Here is an 11,242-nt window from a genome sequence, read left to right as displayed (position 1 = left end):
TCTAACATAATATCTGAGAAGCTAAAGATTTGGTAAGTCTTGTCTTCTGCCATCCAACATTTGGTAAAGACATGGTTGTTTTAGCCAGTTGTTTTTTTTTTTTTTTTTTTTTTTTTTTTTTGGTATTGTTTTTGGAGAGTTTCACTCCTGTCGCCCAGGCTGGAGTGCAATGGCTCACTGCAACCTCCACCTCCCAGGTTCAAACAATTCTCCTGCCTCAGTTTCCCGAGTAGCTGGGATTACACGTGTGTGCCACCACGTCCAGCTAATTTTTGTATTATTAGTAGAGACAGGGTTTCACCATGTTGGACAGGCTCGTCTCAAACTCCTAACCTCAGGTGATCCGCCCACCTTGGCCTCCCAAAGTGCTGGGATTAAAGGCATGAGCCACTGTGCCCGGCCTCTTTTTCTAAATAGAAGTGAATTTTAAAAACTGTCACCTGTGAAAGTAGACTAAATTCCAAGTCGTCAAAGTTCTGGACAAGCTGCTCACCTGGACTGCTGGTCTGTAGTTCATCCAGCTCAAGGGAAAGCCAAGAAACAAAACAATCCTGTCTTTTAAAAGGGTTGGGAAAAGCAGGGTGTAGACGGGGCCACAGAGCACCCTTAAATTATGAACTGTAATGACACCTAAGTCACCCCTGTATTTAGTAAGTTTCCATGAAAGGGTGGTTCAAAATGACTCTAAATTATGTTTTTGGGTTTTTTCTAAAAGGCCATCTCAGAATTTTTTTTTTTTTTTTAGTTCGAGACCAGCCTGTCCAACATAGTGAAACCCTGTATCTACCCTGTATCTACTAAGTACAAAAAAAAAATTAACCAGGCATGGTGGTGCACGCCTGTAATCCCAGCTACTCGGGAGGCTGAAACAGGAGAATCGCTTGAACCCAGGAGGAGGCGGCTGCAGTGAGCCATGGGTGTGCCACTGCACTCCAGCCTGGGTAACAGAGCAGACTGTCTCAAAAAACAAAACAAAAGCCTTTATGAATGCTCTTCAAAGGCTGCCAGGTTTGCTTTTTTTTGGCATTTTGTTGTTACGTTAGGAGGCTATCAAGAAATATTAAGAAAGCTGAATAGATCCCTTCCCTTCTCCTGTTCTCAAACTTACACTATTTCTAATAATCAAGTAAGTTTAGTGGCTTTTAAAATAGATTACGCCTCACAATGTTTCTTTCCTTCCACTTACCTGGCATGTGTTATCCCAAAGAATCTTTTAAATTTTATGGTGAAAAAAAATCCCATTTCTGTTAATTTGGATTTCCATTCATTATTTACCAAGCATTTTAACTATGCTCTATGCTGGGGAATCCGATGGTTAGTAAGACATGTCTTGGGAGCTGTCTCGTGGGGAAGATGGACAAGTCACCAGGAAAGTGACAGTAGACATTGGTAAATGCCATAGGAATATCCCTAGGGATGGAGATCCTAGCATCTCCAACATGGGGCACAGAACCCTGGACCTGGGCCTGCTACATTAAGTCTCTCTCAACGAGACGGTAAAATCAGGGAGTATTTTGTTTATCCAGCTATCTGGGGTGATAGGCATAGTGCCCGGCCCAAGGCATAGGGAGCCCCACAGGATAGCTGAAGAGGAAGGCGCATTTGAGGGAAGGATGCTGTATGAGGTGAGATCGGAGTTAATCGGACCAGATTATGAGGACCTCGGATGCCATACGAGGGACATGATGTTTCTGAGCAATTCCTCAGGCAGTGAGTGGATTGGAGACAAGACCTGCAATAACTCTAGGTTACCTAAAATAGTGGCAGTGAGGCTGGAAAGAAGTGGGGCAGGAGGAAGTCATCAGCTAGAGGTGACTGCTGAAGGCAGAGAGGGAGAAATCACCCAGGAAGAATGGAGACACCAGGGGGAGCTTCCAGATAAAACAGGATCTTCTGGATGGGCTAAAAGAGGAGCAAGTTTTTCTCTCTCTTAATGAGAGAGGGTCTCGCTCTGTTGCCCAGGCTAGAGTACAGTGGTGCCATCACCTGGGCCCAAGCGATCCTCCCACCTCAGCCTCATGAGTAGCTAGGACTACAGGTGTGCCCTACATCCAGCCAATTTTTTCATTTTTGTTGAGATGGGCTCTTCTGGCCGGGCAGGGTGGCTCACACCTGTAATCCCAACATGTGAAAAGGCCGAGGAGGATGGATCACTTGAGGCCAGGAGTTCGAGACCAGCCTGGCCAACATGGTGAAACCCCCGTCTACAAACATCAGCCAGGTGTGGTGGCGCGGGTCTGTAACCCCAGTTGCTTGGGAGGCTGAGGCATGAGAATCGCTTGCACCTGAGAGGAATTCCAGCCTGGGCAATAGAGACTAAAAAAGCAGACAAGTCTTCTATGCTGCCAAAGAAGTTCTGGAACTCCTAGCCTCAGGTGACCCTCCCACCCCTTGGCCTACCCAAAGTGCTGGGATTACAGGTGAGCATGGCACCTGGCTTAAGGAGTTCTGGCAGAGGCCCTACTCCTTGCCCTGAGTCCTGTCTCCCACGGCCTCTGGCTCTAGCCCAAGCTTGTCCAACCTGTGGCCCAGGGCAACTTTGAATGTGGCCCAACACAAACTTATAAGCTTTCTTAAAACACTATGAGATTTTTCTGCGATTTTTTTTTTTTTTTTTTTTTTTTTAGCTCATCAGCTATCGTTAGTGTTAGTGTATTTTATGTGTGGCTCAAGACAATTTCTCCCAGTGTGGCCCCGGGAAGCCAAAAGATTGGACAGCCCTGCTCTAGCCAAAGTTCATTCCAGCCCTCCTGTGTCAATCTGCTCTTCAACTCAGTCTTTCCAACACACTCAGGTCCTGCTTACCTGGGCAGTTTGTGGCAGGAGCTGAGGAGGCTAGGGCATACTCCCTTCCACCCTCTCCAAAGCATCACTTTTACAATTAATATAACTTTGGAGGTAGCAATGAGAATTTTATCTTAGAGCAAAATTACAAAAACTCTCATAGATCTGATACTGATGACTTGTACACTTCAGATCCTTATCAGTCATGCACAATACAACATATTCTCAGCTAGCGTGTTCTGCTACCAATTAGCCGCTTCTTACAATGCTAATGCACATATTCTGTAACCTTAACACAGCTAGTTTCTCTAACAAGGCTTCATGTTTCACATGTCAGCAACATCACCACTGAGCTCCTCTCTCAGGAATCTGTTTTAACGGGCCTTCCAGGTGACTGCTATCTCCTGAAGCTGGGCCCACCACCACCCGGAAGCCCTCGGGAGCTGACACTACCACAGGGATTTTCTTCACCTGGAATCTGAGGCAAATGTGCATTCTCCTGGCAGAGAAGCCTGCAGCCCTAGACATCCTGAAAGACGTTAATAACAAAAAACCCACAGCTTCAGACTCATCAAATACAGCAGAGTTCACTTCTCCAAACATACGCCAAGCCAAAGTTTTCTCCAAGCCCTTTAATAGTCACTTAAACAGTTGAGGCACAAGCAATAATAAAACTGCATTTTTTTACGTTACAAAAAGATTTTGTATGTTATCTGCACGATACACCAATTTTCTCAGTCTCTTCTGCAACAACTCTCATGAACACTCTGGTCCACAGGCTGATTTAATAAAGTCAGAATGGCAGGCGGGAAGATGGTAAAATAAACTTACCGAGGGGCAAAAGGAACCAAACATTTCCTGAGTGCCTACTATGCACGCTCTACTAGGTTTTATACACTTTACATAAATGTGAACCTAAGTTCTAGTTATCAGTTAAGAGGCCAGCATTGCTAAGGCCAGTAAGTCTACGTTTTAAATGTTATTTCGCCTTTAAGTACAAATTGTGGAACAAAACAATTTATCTTTCCCCAAAGAAGCACGTCAACTGCTGCACTACTACATTATTTTCTATTTCCAAAGTTTTTGTTTTTAGTAAGTGTGCAACATTAGCACATGGAAACACTCAAGCTGTGTATTAGTTCACTGAAATCTGGGGTTTTTCCGTCCTCACCCGCTGAGCACCATTTGGCCAGCATCACTACAACGAGCTGATTCTATCACCTTGTAAAACTTAAGATGGGAATGGATAGTGTTTGGCAATTACATTTCTGGGAGAAAAAAGTGCTGATTTTTTTCTTTAACTTGACACAGCTAGCTTTAAAAAGTGGTACCTCATTTTAAAGCACCAAAGTTGTCATTTAAATAAGAAAATGTACTTGGCTTAATGAGCTGTAAAATGAAGGTATCATTGCCTTTTCAAGCATTACAGCAAAGCCAGTATGTTCAGAGCCAAGTGATACCCAGCTCATACTGCACTCCAGTTCCCAAGGAAACGGCGTTTCTACCCTCCCCAAACTTAAGCTGCCCCTCACTCCTCCAGCCAGCCCTCCTTTTTCCGAGTCTGTTCTTTCCTTGCTGAGCTGTCTGCCTCTTGCTCCCTTTCCCATCTGTTCTCCCTCTAACTGCCCCTCTATACACGTCTGGGCTACTGCCTAAGACTTCTTAGCTGCCTGGTGAGTCACTGACCAATCACCACTGCACTGCTCTGGATTTGGGATCCCACTAATAAAACTAACTGGCACGTCTGTACTGGTCATCCCCCGAAAAAAGCATCCTGTGTAACAAAAAAGCACTGTTTAAGGATTCAGGATCACAAACCCTCAAGATACCCAAAAAAAGTCCTCAAATGTGAGTCGCCTAGTGTAACAGTAGAGGTAAGTTCAAAGATGAAATGTGATTTGTTCAAGGCTGTGCGGCTAATCAGAGGCAGAAACTAGAACTGTTTCTCTTTCCACTACACCACAAAAAAACCGAGATTAATGATTAAGAAGAGTTTGTAAGTCAACCAAAATAAAATGCCTAGTACATAGGAAAAGTCTTTGGGATTTCTCCACAGACTTTTAGACAGAACAAAGGCAATCTTTACAATGAGAAAGACTCCTCAGTTCAACAGATGCCACCAAGTACCAAGGATCCTTACTCAGTTCTGAAACTGAATCTGTGACTACGGAGAATATGTCACTATTTGAGAATAAGAGGTCCCACCTGCTCCACTCTTTTCAAGTCTTCAGTCACAAGGTTGCAACTTACTCTCATCGTTTAACAAGATAAATTAATCCAGTTGAAGTAGGATTGAGGAGGTACACTGAAGATAAAAGCAAAAGGCAACAAACATTTTTACAAGCAGATCATCCCAGTTACCTTAAAAGTTTCGGATTAATTTACAAAGTAGTGACAGAACCATATAATTTCAGTGAAAATCAAGATAGTTATACCATTAAAAAAAAAAAAGATCAATTCAGAAATACTAAGTCAGGCAAGCATGCAAAATTCAGATATAAAAAAAAAGCAGGGCCTGGTTGCCCACATACATTCCTCAGGTTAAGGTGGATTTAAAGATGCCCAACAGAACCCAATGAATCAGAAGCTAAAAGGGACACTTCAGAGATCAGTAGACGCATTCTCTCATGTAACAAATGGAGGGAAAGTGAGCACACACTAACTGGCGAAGCTCACAAGGCTAGATTGGGGTGTACAGAGATCTAATTCCTGGTGCTATTAGGAATTACATATATTTAAAATACAAGGAGATAAATACCCAGAACACATTAAGCCTACTGATTTAAACAGAACATTTCAAGACTAATACACAGAAAGGGAAGGAAGCTGTTAACCCAGCACAGCAGCACACCTCACATACTTATGTCTCAGAGATTAAATGGAAAGAAATGATCAATCAAAACCTTCAATGCTCAGTTTTCACAAATAAGCCTATCAAATTTCCGGATTTACAGCAAAATGTGCCAGCTAAAAGTGTACATCCTTCAATTTCTCCTACACTTTTTTCTTTTGCCTATCTTTCAAAACTGAGCACTGGGTATTTTTAACATAAGCCATGTCATATGTACAGTTTAACTATGTTTCAAGAATAAACAAAATCCGTATTTCAGTAACTCATAGTGTATTTATAAAATGAAAAATTATCAAAATACACTTTTCACTGGGAAAAATAAATAAAATAGACAAATGGATCTACACAAAGTAAACATTAACTTTGGTAGATTTCAGTGTAGTTCATAACAAGCATATTTGCCCTTATTTCCCCAGAGCTGCTCAACTACCAAGACTTTTTAAAATATTTTTAACTGAGATTTTATTATGTTGACATTTGTTTCTCATTCCACATCATCTTCAGCCAAGCTCTGAGCACTTACAATTCTCTGAAAGAAAAAAAAATAGTTTCTTAAAGTGTCATAAGCATGTAATCAGGATTCTAACTTCAACATAAAATGCTCTCTGTATTCAAATAATCGAATCTTGGTAAAATTCACCCATTCTGACATTTAACTCAACATGTAATACTTTACACACCATCAGCATCCAAGAGAACAATGATCACACTACTGTCGGTCCCATTTCAAAAGTCAAGGTAACAAAGGAGGCAAAGCATTACATTACATATATTTTTAATTCAGATGGGGTCTCTGTCACCCAGGCTGGAATGCAGTAGCACAATCTCAGCTCACTGCAACCTCTGCCTCCTGGGCTCAAGCGACCCTCCCCCACTTCAGCCTCCTGAGTAGCTGGGACTACAGACTCATGCCACCATGCCCGGCTAAAGGCGACAGAGCATTACATTATATATATTTTTAATTCAGATGGGGTCTCTGATACCCAGGCTGGAGTGCAGTAGCACAGTCTCGGCTCACTGCAACCTCTGCCTACTGGGCTCAAGCGATCCTCCCCCAACTCAACCTCCTGAGTAGCGGGAACCACAGACTTATGCCACCACGCCCGGCTAATTTTTTTTATTTTTGGTGGAGACAGGGTTTTACCATGTTGCCCAGGCCTTGAACTCCTGAGTTCAAGTGAGTGCTAGGATTATAGGGCATGAGACACCGTATCCAGCCATCATTACATAATACTACATCAGTCAATTATGTAACTAAAACCAAAAAGAATTTAAAATTTCTTTTCACTCCCAGGCAAACCAAGAACACTGATAACTGAGTGATTCAGAGGTCATTTTTAAGGAATTAGGCTTCATAGTGAATTCACAAATATTCCAAAAAACATCACCCTCAGGCCAATTTTCCAAAAGTACTATACTATGCTGCCTTTCAAACAGCATATTAAATTGATGATTCCAGTACGAATCCTCTAGAACTAGAACCACATTAGTCTAAATAAAAACAATTTAGACCCAAGTCCTTGGTTGTCCAACCCGTTCCCTCAAATCGTTGGGACCTTTACTTTCTTTCCAGTCCTTTTCTAATTCAGTTGAGTAAAAATCAGTTTGAAAAATTAACCAGTTAAAACTATCAAGTTCTGTAAATACTTCCTATCATCATTCACTGTTTTAATCATACCAACTTGTGAAATCGACACATGTAATTGACACGCTATTCCAAAAAGTAGATTCATTTGGGCTCCTTGAACTCAAAATGAACAGAAAGCATTTTAGTTGACTCCTAATTTACACATAAGTTAATCTTTTACAGTATATTAATGGTATTTTGCATTTTTGAGTAGGGATTTGGGGATGTTGTCAAATAACTACAAATTCAAAGCGCACCTCAGCAGCAGCAGAGGCACTGAGCCTTTACACAAGCGAGTCAGAGGGAATCTATGCTCCTGAATGCCCTAATATCTAGGCTACAGCTACCTAGGCTCCTTTGTCAGATCACCTCACAGAAGGCATGGTCTCCTGGAAGAGTAGGCAGAAAGCTACTTGTAGAAAGTACCCAAGAGTGACCTGAATTTGGACAGCTGACTACTAAGACCTGAGACTTATCACTAAGACACACACTTCCCGATCCACTCCAGGGCACAATCACTAGATCTGGGCAGTCATCTGGATGTTTCCCATCAGAGAAGAAAATGTCAAACACTGATATTCTCGTTTGTTTTCATTATACACGAGTTTATTTCATCATGTTCACTAGGCTCATTTTAAAATGTCCCTAATCATTCAGTTCTAAATCCTACTCACTTTTATGTCATAACATTCCAATTCCTTACCTGACTAATTGTTGGGAGTTTAGTCAGAAGCATCTGGAACACTGGTGGTGGAAGAGTTTGCTGTAAGACCTGCAGTAACTGCTGTGGCTGTCCACACACAGCAATTGCATTTGTCAGATGGTCTACGCCCTTCTCATATTCACCTGTAAGATTTACATAAAATTACATGTAACCCGAAAAGTCTTGGCCTTTGTCAAAATTAACTTTACATGCCATATCCAAATGATGCTGACCAAAAACACTATGCAAGTAAAATGCTGGAAATAACCTATAGTGCATTCATACAGCTATTATGAAGCCACTAACAAGAATGATTCAGATTACATGTACTGATATGGAAGTGTTTCAAACATACATACATAAGGGGGAAATCAATATAAAAATGTCAAAGTATTACTATTTATACACTTAGAATATTTCTGAAACACTACATGAGACAATTGCTGAGAATCGAATAGTACTTTTCTGTAACAGAACTACAAGACTGGGGACTGAGGTGGAAAGAAGACTCAATTTCACATTAAGCCAAGTCTTTGTACTATTTGAATGGTATTACATGACAAGGAAAAAAAAATTTTTAAGTGATACTAGTAGGAAAAATGGTCACACTAATGAAATATGACAGGAGAAAAAAAGCCATGATTAACTCTGAGTGGGAGGGTTTATTTTCCTTTATCTACAAATATCCTTCAATAGACACATTACGTTTGAAAAAAAACACTTAAGGCTTACAGTTTTTCAAAGTTCACTTAATTCAATAAATATTAAGTATCTGCTATGTGCACCTGTCCTTAGTTAACTCCATTTTATTTTATTTATTTTTTGAGACACGATCTCCCTCTGTCACCCAGGCCGGATCTTGGCTGACAGGAGCCTCAACTTCCTGGGCTCAAGCAATCCTCCCACCTCAACCTCCCAAGTAGCTAGGACCATACGTGTGCACCACCACACCGGGCTAATTTTGCTAATTTTTTTTTTGTAGAAACGGGGTCTCACTATGTTGCTCAGCCTGGTCTCAAACTCCTGGATTCAAGTAATCCTCCTGTCTTGGCCTCCCAAGGTGCTGAGATTACAGGCATGTAATCTCACTGCACTTGGCCCTAATTCCACTTTAAATCAAACTCCAAAAACTGCCCCAAATTATTTGAGCAAAACTATGCTACTAAATATTTTAAATTAAGCACTCTTCTGTATAGGAGGTTCCCATCAAAATATTTTAACATGCCTTACATAAAAATAACGCCATTAGATATATTTTTACAAAGTAGAGGTACAATTCTCCTCAAGTTTCTCACATTTCTGCACTTCTGAGCAGATATTTACTGCCTTCGCTCCAAAATGTCTTTTCAAGGATGTTTGTACAGTGAACAACCTCAGAATAGAAACTTCCTCCCTCTGGAGCAAAGGCAGGTTTGCAACATTACCTATGTGTAGGGAAAAGTGCACACATGTTTACTGCCCATTATAAAAAATTCAGAATCCTTAAATTCAGGGTTCCTCTCCTATATGTAACCCACTACATGTACATGTGTCCCCTGACTTTCTGCATTGCCTATAGGAGCAGTGGCTTGGGAAACCAGTGTAAATGCCAATACCCTTGTTACTATTATTGCAGTGAATAACGAGCTGTCCTTTGTCTCTAACCCAGTGGTCTCATGTCTTTTCCCAGCATCCATGAAACTGGGGCAAACCAACCTGTTAGCATGCAATTGAGGTAAATCTCAGAACTTGATGGGAGCAGTGGCTCACACCTGTAATCCCAGCACTTAGCGAGGCCAAGGTGGGTGGATTACCTGAGGTCAGGAGTTTAAGACCAGCCTGGCCAACATGGTGAAACCCCATCTCTACTAAAAATACAAAAATTAGGCCAGGTGTGGTGGTTCACACCTTAATCCCAGCACTTTGGGAGGCCGAGGTGGTTGGATCTCACGAGCTCAAGATATCGAGACCATTCTGGCCAACATGGTGAAACCCGTTCTCTACTAAAAATACAAAAATTAGCTGGGCGTGGTAGCACGTGCCTGTAGTCCCAGCTGTTCAGGAGGCTGAGGCAGCAGAATCACTTGAACCTGGGAGGCGGAGGTTGCAGTGAGCCGAGATCATGCCACTGCACTCCAGCCTGGTGAAAGAGTGAGACTCCATCTCAAAAACAAAAAAAAAAAGCTGGGCCTGGTGGCGCATGCCTCTAATCCCAGCTACTTGAGAGGCTGAGGCACAAGAATCACTTGAACCCTCACTTGAAGCCTCGCTTGAACCTGGGAGGTGGAAGTTGCAGTGAGCTGAGATTGCGCCATTGCACTCCAGCCTGGGCAACAGAATGAGACACCATCTCAAAAATAAAACAAAACAAAACAAAAAACACATCAGACCTTTTCCAGTTGTTAATACCATTAAGATCAGTTTTTACTAGGTTCTTTTTATTTACCAATTTTCCATTATATAAATTCACAGGAAACTGATCTTAAAGAGTAAGAATGGACCGGGTGCAGTGGCTCACACCCATAATCCCAGCACTCTGGGAAGCCAAGGCAGGCAGATCACTTGAGGTCAGGGGTTCGAGACCAGTCTGGCAAACATGGTGAAACCCTATCTCCACCAAAAATAGAAAAAAATTAGCCAGGCTTGGTGGCGCATGCCTATGATCCCAGCTACTCATGAGGCTGAGGAAGGAGAATCACTTGAACCTGGGAGGTGGAGGTTTCAGTGAGCCCTTATCGCGCCACTGCACTCTAGTCACTGCACTCTGGGTGACAGAGTAAACCTCCACTTCAAAAAAAGAAAGGAGAAAACAGTTTCAGATCAAACTTACTAATTTTTCCCCAGCAAGCTGAGGATATTAAGTATGTCTTAGGGAATATCTCTACCATCACACCCAATGCACTTGACCCTGTCAGCTGATGGCAAACCTGGGTATCAGGATAGTCACTCTGGTGTTCTTTCTAGGCTCTTAAATCTGGTTTATGTTTTTTGTTCTACCAACTGGCTGCTATGGAAAGACTGAGAAACATTTTGGGTAAAATTTTGAGTACTGCGGTGTATCTGATGGCACCTGAGTATAAGTAAAGGTTTCCAAGAGCTTTTCTTAACCTCTTGACCATCCATCAGAAACAGGTGAATCTCCACTGCCAATGTGAGGACTATGATTGTCCCATCTACACAATGTTTCAGGATACTCCAATTGTGTAGGTCATTGTCATCTGGGTCTGCAGGCACCATCTTGAGCTGCTTGGCCAATTCCTTTCCCAGATATTGAAATGATGATGTAATGATACCCATC

At 42.0% G+C, this 11,242-nt stretch overlaps 1 protein-coding gene across 1 annotated transcript in view; it reads right to left on the bottom strand.

Moving 5' to 3' along the window:
• Positions 1–3,401: 3,401 nt before the first annotated feature.
• Positions 3,402–11,242, bottom strand: part of TOMM20 (translocase of outer mitochondrial membrane 20) — a 19,643-nt gene continuing 11,802 nt past the window's right edge. The window contains exons 4-5 of the mRNA XM_023216229.1: positions 7,966–8,108; positions 3,402–6,164 (exon numbers count right to left, since the gene is read on the bottom strand). Coding sequence (XP_023071997.1) covers positions 6,120–6,164; positions 7,966–8,108 — 188 coding nt within the window. The 3' untranslated portion in view covers positions 3,402–6,119. The remainder of the gene's footprint in view (positions 6,165–7,965; positions 8,109–11,242) is intronic.

This window comes from Piliocolobus tephrosceles, chromosome 1 (assembly GCF_002776525.5).
Source record: "Piliocolobus tephrosceles isolate RC106 chromosome 1, ASM277652v3, whole genome shotgun sequence".
Lineage (NCBI taxonomy): Eukaryota > Metazoa > Chordata > Mammalia > Primates > Cercopithecidae > Piliocolobus > Piliocolobus tephrosceles.
This window is presented reverse-complemented; position numbering and strand designations above follow the sequence as displayed.